Below are 11,406 nucleotides of genomic sequence, written 5' to 3' on the forward strand. Positions count from 1 at the left end.
GCAACAAAATAATGGATATGAAATTCAGGATTATAGCTGCCTTGAGTAGGGAGAGGCAGAGGGTAAGAGGAAATCATGTTGTGTGATGTCAGGTTCTAGCTTTTGCTTTGAGATTTTGCTTGTTATTTTGGGTGCTTATTGCCTTATTAAAAATAATTAACTAACTGTGGTGTTGATGAAGACTTTTGAGAGTCCCTTGGACTGCAAGGAGATCCAACCAGTCCATTCTAAAGGATATCAGCCCTGGGTGTTCTTTGGAAGGACTGATGCTAAAGCTGAAACTCCAATACTTTGGCCACCTCATGCGAAGAGTTGACTCATTGGAAAAGACCCTGATGCTGGGAGGAAAAGGGGACGACAGAGGATGAGATGGCTGGATGGCATCACCAACTCGATGCACATGAGTTTGGGTGAACTCCGGGAGTTGGTGATGGACAGGGAGGCCTGGTGTGCTGCGATTCATGGGGTTGCAAAGAGTCGGACACGACTGAGTGACTGAACTGAACTGAACTGAATAAAATAAAAGCAGACTATACAGGCATCAATAAGGAGAATATGTCATTAACTGGGGATTGCGCTTAATCTGATTCAGCATACATGAGGGCTAAGAAAAAGTTGCATCTACATCAACAATAAGCAAAACAAAAACATGAGACTTCAATTATGGTAGCAAGAAAAACTAGAAAGAATCTAGGAATCCATCTAACGGTGAATGTATAAGACTGTGCTGGAGAAGAAGAAAAGTTAACACTATTGAAGGACATAAAGGAAAACCTGGAAAATGAATAAATATACCCTGTTCTGTGGAAGAGAAAATTTAACATTGTGAAGCAGTCAACTGTCTTCAAATTAATCTATGAATTCAATGCAATTCCTATCAAAATGCTGGCAGATTCTTTTCTAAAGAATTCAGCAAACTGATTTGTAATTTTATATGAAAAGATAAAAATCAATTTTGAAAAAGAAATGAAAGATGGAGAGCTCACCCTGTTAGGTAGTCAAACACGCTGCAAAACTGATGTAGTAAAATCAGTGTTGCATGAGCAGAGGAAGGCTCTAATAAAATGATAAAAGAGAACTTAAACACAACATGAAACTTTAAAGAGAACTCAAAGTTTATAGACGGTAAAGATGATGCTACAAATCAGGGGAAAGACAACTGCTTAATAGATGGGGTTATTCACTAGTTGGAGAAAAGGCTGGATTTTATATTAGTCTGTTTGAGCTGCCATGACAAAGGACCACAGAATAGGAGGCTTAAACCATAGAAATGAATTTTCTCACAGTTCTGGAGGCTGGAAGTCCAAGACCAAGATGTCAGCAGGGTTGGTTTCCTGTAAGAGGTCTCTCTTGTAGACGGCTTGTAGATGGTTGTCTTCTCACTGTATCTTCTCATGGCCTTTCCACTGTCCTTACACAGGGGCTGGCGTGGCAGGGGGAGGAAGAAGGAGACAAAGAAAGAGGGAACGTGCTCCGATGTCTCTTCCTTTCTTCCTTTTCTTAAAAGGATAGCAGTCCCAGGGCTTCCCTGGTGGTCCAGTGGTTGAGAACCTGCCTTCCCACGCAGGGGACGTGGATTTGATCCTTGGCTGGGGAACTAAGATTGCACATGCCACAGGGCAACTAAGCCTGCGCACAGCAAGGAGAAACTCCTGTGGTGCAACAGAAGGCCACAAGCGCCGTAACTAGAGAAACCCCGTGCACCACAACAAAGACCCAGTGCAGCCAAAAATTTTTTTTAATTAAAAAAATAAAAGGACAGCAGGCCCCTATTGGATTGGGGCCTTACCCTATGACCTCATTTAATCCTAATTACCTCCATTATGTCCCTATCTCCAAATATAGTCACAGTAAGGGGTCAAGGCTTCAACATATGAATTTTAGGGGGACCCAATTCAGTTCATAACAGAGTCTTCCTCATACCATATATAAAAGTAAATTCCAGATGGATTAAAGACTAAATACTAAAAAAACCTGCAAGATTAATAAAAGAAATGAAGATCCTTGTGATCTTGGAATGGGAAATTCTTCTCAAGCAAGACTCGAAAGCACCAAGTATAAGGAGAAATGTTTATGAATTTAACCACATCAAAATTTAGGATTTCTATCAATAAAGTTCACAACAGATAAAGCTAACAGAAAGTTTTATATACAGTTGCCACACCCAAAACCCATCTAACTATGTGTTTATTATCTAGAATATTAAAAGGAATTCTTGAAAATTCAATAAGAAAAAGACAGGAAAATCCAATAGAACACTGGACAAATACTATCAACAGGTGATTCCCAGGAGGGGAAACAAGAATGACTATCAGGTATGTAGAGATGCTCAACTTGTTAATAATCAGAAAAATCCAATGCAAAATAGCCGTATCCCTTTACAGTTCTGTACTATCAGACTGACAAAAATGAGAAGTGGAAGGGGACTTCCCTGGTGGTGCAATGGCTAAGACTCTGTGCTCCCAATGAAAGGGGTCCGGGTTTGATCCCTGGGCGGGGAACATGTGGCAACTAAGAGTTTGCATGCCGCAACTAAAGATCCCGTGTGCCACAACTAAGACCCGGAGCAGCCAAATAAATAAATATATATATGTTCTTAAATTAAAAGGCCAAATAAGTACAAGGGTTGGTAAGGATTTGGGATACTTCAGTGCACTGTTGGTGGGTACACTGCAAAATAGGAAGCAATCTGACAGGACCTGGTCAATAAGTATGTGTATGTCCTATGACCTAGCAGTCTCAGAGAAGCTCTTTTTCAGCTCTACAACTAGAGATATACAAGGATGCTCACTGCAGCATTATTTGCAGTGGCATGAAGCTGGAGACAACATATGTAGCCAACAATGGAAGAGTAGGTAAGTAAAATGTAATGGATGCACTCTATAGAATTCTATGCAGCAGGAATATGAGGGAAGAAAGACAGGTTAAAAGGTACACTGCACAGATTTTATCAAGAGAACAAAGATTTTTCCAGGATCCTCACCCATCAAGAGTGCTGCTTGCATTTCATTGGCCAAAATTGTGTTACTTTGCCTTACCTAACTAAAAGGTGACTAGAGAGAATGGGGGGTTGTGGATAGGAACTGCATTATCTATCAGTGATGTCTAACAAATAATCTAGTATATTTCTTCCAGCTGCTGCACAAAATGCATAGTGTGCATTCACCACATTTTGCTGTGATGGCTATAGGTACAGCAGCCATCTTGTGACCATGAGGGAAAGTCAAGAGACTCCTAGAGAAGACCTTGACATCTTTATATATATATATAATTTTCTTTCTTTATTTATTGGCTGTGCTGGGTCTTTGTTACTACACAGACTTTGTCCCTAGTTGCGGCAAGCAGAGGCTACTCTCTAGCTGTGGTTTGCAGGCTTCTCACTGCGGTACACTCTCTTGTTGCAGAGCACAGGCTCTAGGCACATGGGTTCAGTAGTTGTATTTCCTAGGCTGTAGAGCATAGGCTCAATAGTTGTGGCACACCTCAGCATGTGGGATCCTCCTGGATCAGGGATCGAACCTGTGTCTCTGCATTGGTAGGTGGATTCTTTACCACTGAGCTACCAGGGGATCCCAGACCTTGACATCTTAAGTTACTAAATCAACACCAACAGTTTTTTATCCCTGAACTTTTTATCTTGTATGAAGAATAAATCTCTATTTGTTTAAGCCACATGTGTCAGAGTGTCTGTTCAATTACAGACAATAGAAATAAATCTGGCTAGTTTAAATGGAGAAGCAGGCTTTAGGTCCAGGAACAACTCCCAGCTTCGAGAGGCACATGACCTCTGCCTGTGATGGGGAAAACAACAGTCATTACTACAGGAAGCCGATGAATCAGGAAGCTACTCACCAGAATCCCCCTGCATCTATCATGATCTGTGACAGCAAAACGGATGTCCCATGCTACTTAGCTGTATTCCAAATTTATGTCTCACACAAGAGCAGAACATAAATCATAGATTCCTAGCTCACAAGAATCTGGGAGGTGTCATTTTAGCTTTCCAGCATCTGCAGTTTTGGATGGATGTTGAACAGTCTGTGGCAGCCACCACTGCTGAGGTCAGTTTTTGATTACTTACAACCAAAGGCACTCCTGACCGATACACTGCAACGAATGCAACAAGGACAGAACCTGGAAACAGAGCTGTGAGTGAAAAGAAGAAACACAATGAGCTTAGCACAATCCAGGGTGTCAGTTAACGTGAAAGTGACAGTCACTCAGTCCTGTGGGACTCTTTGCAACCCCATGGACTATATAGCCCATGGAATTCTCCAGGCCCAGAATACTGGAGTGGGTAGCCTTTCCCTTCTCCAGGGGATCTTCCCAACCTAGGGATCGAACCCAGGTCTCCTGCATTGCAGGCAGGTTCTTTACCAGCTGAGCCACAAGGGAAGCAAGGTGTTAGTTAAAAGGTACACAAATCAACACTACCTTTCTCAATGAAATGTACATTTTCAAGGATGTTTGTGTCAATTGGTAAAGGAAAGGAGAATGGGCTCTGGAGATCAGGGATGAAAGAGATAAACCAAATAAAGTAAAGTAAAACAAGAGAGAGAGCTCATACAGTCTTATAATTGGACTGATATAAGCAGAGGAATATGACTTTCTCCATTTTCTACACCCGAGGCCCAAAACCAATTCATTAAACTTGATATTTAATAGTAATTTAACTTAAAGAATGGTTTAACAATACTTCATTATTAATTTAATAAATATAAATAAACGGCTTACATAATCAAATGAATTCATTTAGATATCAACACAGTTTAAATATTTCATATTTAATTTACCACAACAAACTAATCCAGTAAACTTTCTCTATCATAATTTTTGTACCCTTAATTAGCAATTCTTTATACTTTAATTTCTCCAGAACCTCAAAAAATAGATCCGGGTGACCTCTGGAACCCCCATCTCTGCTCCAGCCCCTGTTTAGTGAGATGTCATCACTAGCACCCTCTTCCACCACAACCCCTCACCAAGACCCCGCTCCACCAAGGAAGAAGGGACTTTTTGAGAGTGAGTCTGGGGACGTCGTAGCCCTTCCACCACCGAAGGATCGGTTTCTGAGACAGCCAGTCTCCCCTGAAGACGCAATGTGAGTGCGTTGGCGGAGATCGGGTGCTTACTCCCAGAACCGCCTCCGCGGGGGCGGAGCTGCCCTGACTCGGGCCCCGCCCACTCTGGGCAGGCTTTGGGGGCGGGTCTCTGTCCTCTTGGACAGGAGAGCGCCGGCCCCGCCCTGCTCCCCCCTCCACCGACTCCCCCCAACTAACCCGGCTTGATCCAGCTCAGCTCCGAGGTGTTACAGGCAGCTTTTTCCGTTAAGTCGAGCCATCTGTTACCAGCGTTGCTTCCTGGGGCGGATAGTCCACCTCGAGACACTCTAGAGACTCGGTGAGTGTGCTCCCAGGAGTCTGGGGGCTGCTGTGGGCTCCAGGCTGGGCCCCAGCAGTGACTGCCTGCTGGGAGCCCTGCGAACCCCAGGTAAGGACCCATAGGAAAGAGAAGACCCCTCCTCTCCTTGAATCTCACTAGGATCCTCATTTAATAGTGAAGGACTCCTGTCCTCTTAAGACTCTTGCAACTCTCTGCCAGGGGTTTGTCCTCTCTCCAAGAAGGATGGGACGGGAGACTCCAGCAAGAAAAAGCTCTCCCCAGGGCCAGGTGGGCAGTCACAACTGCTGGGATCCCTCCTGGGGTCCAGGGAGACACTGTTCCCCTCATCTTGTGTTATAGATGCGAACTGCGTGAGAAGGAGCCAATCACCTTCTTGGCTCCAAGATGGAAGACCAGGAGCCGACCTGGCAGAAGGGAGGGCTGGACGCATCTGAGGCCTCGTCCTGCCTGGGCAGTGAGGCCTCTACCCCAAGCTGCACGCTGGGGGCCCTGTACTGGGCCTGTGTCCGCAATGACCCTGCCCAGCTGCAAGCCATGCTGGATGATGGGGTCTCCCCAGAGGAAGCCACCCAGGTGGATGGCAACGGGAGGGTGAGCCACCCCAGGGGGCTTTGCAGGGCAGCAAGGGCGCTGTGAGCTTCAGGGTCAGCACCCATCACCTGGGTCCTCAGGAGTGAGTGGGTAAGAGTGGGTCTTCCCAGGGCCTGGGACATCTCTGAGACAGTTGTGGGTTAGAGGACACAGGGCCCCCAAGGAGCTCCTGGAGGAAACCACAGGGGCTGAGCTGCCCCTCCTCCAGACAGGCCTCATGGTCGCCTGCTACCATGGTTTCCAAAGTGTGGTGGCCCTGCTCAGCCGCTGTCCTTTCCTGGATGTGAACCAGCAGGACAAAGAAGGGGACACAGCCCTCATGCTGGCTGCCCAAGCAGGTGAGAGGCTGCTAACCCCATCCTTAATCAGTACCCCGACTCCAGACCCGACCATAGCCCCACACTGTCTGCAATGACGTTCTCACACCCCAGATGCTGCCTTGTTGGGTGGAGGGTGGGTTTGGGGCTTTGTCATCCCTTTCTTGAGTAGCTAAGCTCTGCCCTTGGTGCCTTGTAGGCCACGTGTCTCTGGTGAGTCACCTGATCAACTACTATGCAGGCCTTGACCTGGAGCGCCGGGACCAGCGGGGACTGACCGCACTGATGAAGGCCGCCATGCGGGATCGCTCGGAATGTGTCGCTGCCCTCCTCATGGCAGGTGCAGGATCAGTGGCCTCGAGTCCCTCCCCCATCCCTCCCCACCAGCACTGCCTGCCGTCATAGTTGCAATGAGGAAAGAGATGGAGAAGGAAGATCAATCCAGGCTGACCTCCTGGAGTTGGGGGTGTGCTGGGGCTTCTGACAAAGCGTCCAGCTATTGAGAGCTCTATTTACACTGTGAATGATGGTCCCAGGAAAAAAAGCTTGGGAGGATAACTGGACCAGCTAGATAACCTAATACCAAAAAAAAGCTGGAGTCTGGAACCAGATTCTCGAGTTCTCATCCCGGCTCTGCCACCAGCTGAGTGACTGTGGGCAAACGACTTCCCTCTGTGAGCCTACCCAGTGTAACGAGAGTGATGGCCTTCTCTGGGCTGATTTCCAGCTCTGAGGAGCCAGAGTTCCAGGGATGCAGTGATGGACAGTTGAGACGTAGGGGCAGTGTAGAGTTGTTCTGGGGTGAAGTCCACATTGTCTGTGGAGTCTCAGACCCTCATTACTTCATGAGGTGGGTATACCCTCTGTTGTTCACTTGGAGGACCCCCAGCCTCCAGCTTTTCCCTTCCCCATTGCATCAGACTGGGTTTGGGGTGAGAAGGGAGGACGGTCTGCACACTCCCCCCTTTGTTTCAAAGTGACAGCCACTCCCTGCTTCCCAGGATTAGGGGGGTGTGGTGGTGAAGGGTGGAACCAGGAGTGGGAACCAGCAGGATCCCCCCCACCTGCTCCAGGGGATGCAGCTTGACCCCCCCATCCTGGGCAATCTGCACTCCATCCCTCTGGTCAGTACCTTAGCTCAGGGGGTCTCTGTTCTACGCCAGGTTTGGAGATCCCCCCAGTAGGTCTCCCTGAAGTCTTTTCCCCTCGCTGGACTCCAATGTCTTCATCAGTCCTAAACCAGAAGTTGAATCTGGGGCTGGTAGTGACCCTGGGCTGTAGCCACTGAGGATCGTCAGCTTCCAGCTGCAACAGGATGAGACACTAAGTCCTAGTGCTAAAGAACCTGTCCTTCTGCCAGTCAGCAGTTCCCTGTCCCACCCCAGGACACTCCTGTGCCCCCCACCCCCCAGGTGCTGACCTGACAGCAGTGGACCCCGTGCGGGGCAAGACCGCCCTGGAGTGGGCATTTCTGACAGACAGCTTCGACACGGTGCAGAGGATCCGGCAGCTGCGGCGGCGGCCCCACGTGGAGCAGCTCAGCCGGCATTATCGGCCTGAGTGGCCAGCCTTGCCCGGGCTCGTGGCCCAGGCTCAGGCCACCCCGTCTCTCCTGGAGCGACTGCAGGCCACCTTGACCCTCCCTTTTGTCCAGTCTCCTCAGGAAGGGGGTGTCCTGGACCACCTTGTGACCATCACGACCAGCCTGGCCAGTCCTTTCCTCACCACCGCCTGCCACACCCTGTGCCCTGACCAACCCCCTGCACTGGGAACCCGAAGGAAGTCTGTACCAGAGCTGCTAGGCACTGCCCCGCCCCCTCCCCCTGCCCCCCAGCCCCCTCAGGAAGTCCCCGGCCCCCGGGTCTTCATCCCCTATCAGAGCCCTCAGGGTGTGTTAAGCATGTGCCCTCAGTGGCTCCAGCCCAGGGATAGTACCAGCCCCAGGCCCCGAGCCCCCAAGATCCTCCTCTCCAAGGCACCCTCCACTGGCATTCAGTGGAAGCCAGAGTTCAGGTCTTCAGGGAACCGAAGGCTGTCCCTTCCTGTCTGGAGATACCAGGAGCTCAGGATGGAGAGGAGGAGACAGGAGGAAGCTGGATTGGCACAGACCCAGGGGAAGACTGGCTAGGCTGGGCTGGGAGCAGGTAACCAGGCCCCTCCCTTAGGCTCCTTTGCCCTCTAGAGGCCCTTCAGCTTTCCCATCTGCTTCTGAGTGGCTCTGTCTCTGGCTGTGCACACGGTTATTCATACAGCATTGTTTGCAACAATAAAAGAGTAGAAGCAACCTAAATGTTCATCAATAGGGGGCTGGCTAAATTGAATCTGAGTATAAATACTGCATAACCATATGATGTATTCTATACAGTGGCAAAACAGGAGTAAGGAAGCTCTTTATATTCTGATGTGAAACTACCTTCAAGATGTATTAAGTGAAAAAAAACCAAAGGGTAGGACTGTGTATATGGCATGGTGCAATTTGTCAAAGCAAAATTTGCACCAAGGTAAACTTGACTAATACAGATATGTAGTGAGAACCAAGATTTTTTAACTACTTAATGAGTAAACCAGCAGGATGGATCAAAGGTAAAAACGAGGACTTCCCTTGTGGTCCAGTGATTAAGAGTCTACATTCCCAATGTAAGAGGCCCAGGTTTTATCCCTGGTCAGGGAACAAGATTCCATGTGCTGGGACAGCCAAACGAATAATACTAAAAAAAATAGATTTAGAAAAAAGGAAGAAATGAAAAATTATTATTGACAGGGGAAAAAGAATGCTTGACTAAGATTGCAAAGTTAGATACGAAGAAATTAATTCCTACTTGGCAGTAAAACCATAACTTTTTTCTTCCCTACCAGGCAAAAAAAAATTGCTATTCAACAATCTTCTACAAGTTAACCTCTTTATAGAGTCTGCACACTAATCAATCAATAGCAAATCATATAGCAGTTACTTCCCCCAGCTGACCCATAGGTGGGGTTATTAGCCAATGATCTAAAATAACTCTGAAAGGGCACTTAGTGGTTTTTTGATGTGCCTTATTTGCAAGTTTTGGATATTTTTTATTAGCATATTTGTTGCATAAATATATTTGCTTACTTATATGCAATAATAAAAGCAAACACTTATAAGATGCTTATTAGATACATTAATACATTTAACACTCCCAATAATTTCATGAGGATTTTAGCTTTGAGGGCACAAGGCACAGAAAGGGTAAGGAACTGCCAGGGCCACACAGCTAGAGACCAACAGAGATCAAGACTGAGGGCCAGTTATTCCAGTTGTGGGGGCCAGACTGTTAACACAAAACCATGCTGCCTCACTGGAACCCTCCTGGAAAGAGGCATGGCAGTTTGGAGGGGAAGAAAACTGAGCAGATGATCAAGGGTAGAAGGGAGACTTTTCAATGAGTATTTTTTTTTTGAAACTTCAAGCTTCTTTAAAAAGTAAAGTTAATTTTTTTCTAGCAGTTTTAGATTTACAGAAAAACTATGAACATTGTGCAGAAGGTTTCCATATACCTCACACCCAGTATCTTCTTTTATTGACACAAGTATAGTATATTTGTTAATTAATGGATGAATATTATTAATACATTACTATTAGTAAAGTCCATTATGCAGATAACACCATCCTTATGGCAGAAAGTGAAGAGGAACTAAAAACTTCTTGATGAAAGTGAAAGAGGAGAGTGAAAAAGTTGGCTTAAAGCTCAGCATTCAGAAAATGAAGATCATGGCATCTGGTCCCATCACTTCATGGGAAATAGATGGGGAAACAGTGGAGACAGTGTCAGACTTTACTTTTTTGGGCTCCAAAATCACTGCAGATGGTGATTTCAGCCATGAAATTAAAAGACACTTACTCCTTGGAAGAAAAGTTATGAGCAACCTAGATAGCATATTCAAAAGCAGAGACATTACTTTGCCAACAAAGGTCCATCTAGTCAAGGCTATGGTTTTTCCAGTGGTCATGTATGGATGTGAGAGTTGGACTGTGAAGAAGGCTGAGCACTGAAGAACTGATGCTTTTGAACTGTGGTGTTGGAGAAGACTCTTGAGAGTCCCTTGGACTGCAAGGAGATCCAACCAGTCCATTCTGAAGGAGATCAGCCCTGGGATTTCTTTGGAAGGAATGATGCTAAAGCTGAAACTCCAGTACTTTGGCCACCTCACGCAAAGAGTTGACTCATTGGAAAAGACTGTGATGCTGGGAGGGATTGGGGACAGGAGGAGAAGGGGACTACAGAGGATGAGATGGCTAGATGGCATCAATGACTCGATGGACGTTGAGTCTGAGTGAACTCCGGGAGTTGGTGATGGACAGGGAGGCCTGGCGTGCTGCAATTCATGGGGTCGCAGAGTCAGACACGAGTGAGCGACTGAACTGAACTGAACTGAATTCTTAATTCAGGTTTCCTTAGTTTTTTCTTAACATCCTTTGTCTGTCTAGGATTCCTTCCATTTAGCCATCATGTTTCCAAAGATTCCTCTTGACTGTGACAGTTTCTCAGATTTTCCTTGTTTCTGATAACCTTGACAGTCTTGAGGATGCTTGGTCAGTATTTTGTAGGTGGTCCCTTAACTGGGATTTGTCTGATGTTTTCCTGAATAGACCAGGTTGTGGGTTTTGGGGAAGAAGACCACAGAGGTTATGTGCCATTCTCTTTACATTATGTCCAGGATACATACCCTGTTATAAACGTGACTTGATCACCTGGCTGAGGTGGTGTTTGTTTCAGATTCTCCACTGTACTGGTACTGTTAAAGCTCAGCATTTACCTGCCTTTCTATATTGTACTGTCTTGGGGGTGGAATATCTACATAAATTGTTTGCAATTCTTCCGCACAAAATGTTTTGACTTTTTAGTCATGTATTACCAAATTTCGAAAGACTTAAAAATGAATCTGCTCTTGTGTCCATCAAAAGATGGATGAATAAAAATATGTTATGTATATATACATACACACACAATGGAACACCACTATGAAAAAAAATAAAATGTTGGCATTTGCAACAACATGAGTGGACTTGGAGGGTATTATGCTAAGTGAAATAAGTCAGAGGAAGACAAATGCTGTGTGAAAAATAAAA

At 46.3% G+C, this 11,406-nt stretch overlaps 1 protein-coding gene across 2 annotated transcripts; it reads left to right on the plus strand.

Moving 5' to 3' along the window:
• The first annotated feature begins 1,630 nt into the window (after positions 1-1,630).
• Positions 1,631-8,595, plus strand: ANKRD33 (ankyrin repeat domain 33). Of its 2 annotated transcripts, XM_040234174.1 has the most exons (6): positions 1,631-2,315; positions 4,877-5,400; positions 5,743-5,994; positions 6,203-6,332; positions 6,511-6,651; positions 7,724-8,595. In XM_040234174.1, exons 3-6 carry the CDS (start codon positions 5,788-5,790, stop codon positions 8,437-8,439), a joined length of 1,194 nt encoding a protein of 397 aa, XP_040090108.1. In that variant the 5' UTR covers positions 1,631-2,315; positions 4,877-5,400; positions 5,743-5,787; the 3' UTR covers positions 8,440-8,595. The 2 variants fall into 2 exon arrangements, with proteins under 2 accessions (XP_040090108.1, XP_040090109.1); XM_040234175.1 differs by having other exon boundaries at positions 4,877-5,994; positions 6,207-6,332.
• Positions 8,596-11,406: the final 2,811 nt, after the last annotated feature.

The sequence above is a fragment of the Oryx dammah genome, unplaced genomic scaffold (assembly GCF_014754425.2).
Source record: "Oryx dammah isolate SB20612 unplaced genomic scaffold, SCBI_Odam_1.1 HiC_scaffold_29, whole genome shotgun sequence".
NCBI lineage: Eukaryota > Metazoa > Chordata > Mammalia > Artiodactyla > Bovidae > Oryx > Oryx dammah.

What these genes read in the sequence shown, in the direction of transcription:
- ANKRD33 (XM_040234174.1), top strand. Translation starts at nt 5,788, where the DNA reads ATGGAAGACCAGGAGCCGACCTGGCAGAAGGGAGGGCTGGACGCATCT. An exon ending in CATGCTGGCTGCCCAAGCAG is followed by an intron (nt 6,333 to 6,510) that starts GTGAGAGGCTGC and finishes GGTGCCTTGTAG; the next exon opens with GCCACGTGTCTCTGGTGAGT. An exon ending in CGCTGCCCTCCTCATGGCAG is followed by an intron (nt 6,652 to 7,723) that starts GTGCAGGATCAG and finishes CCCACCCCCCAG; the next exon opens with GTGCTGACCTGACAGCAGTG.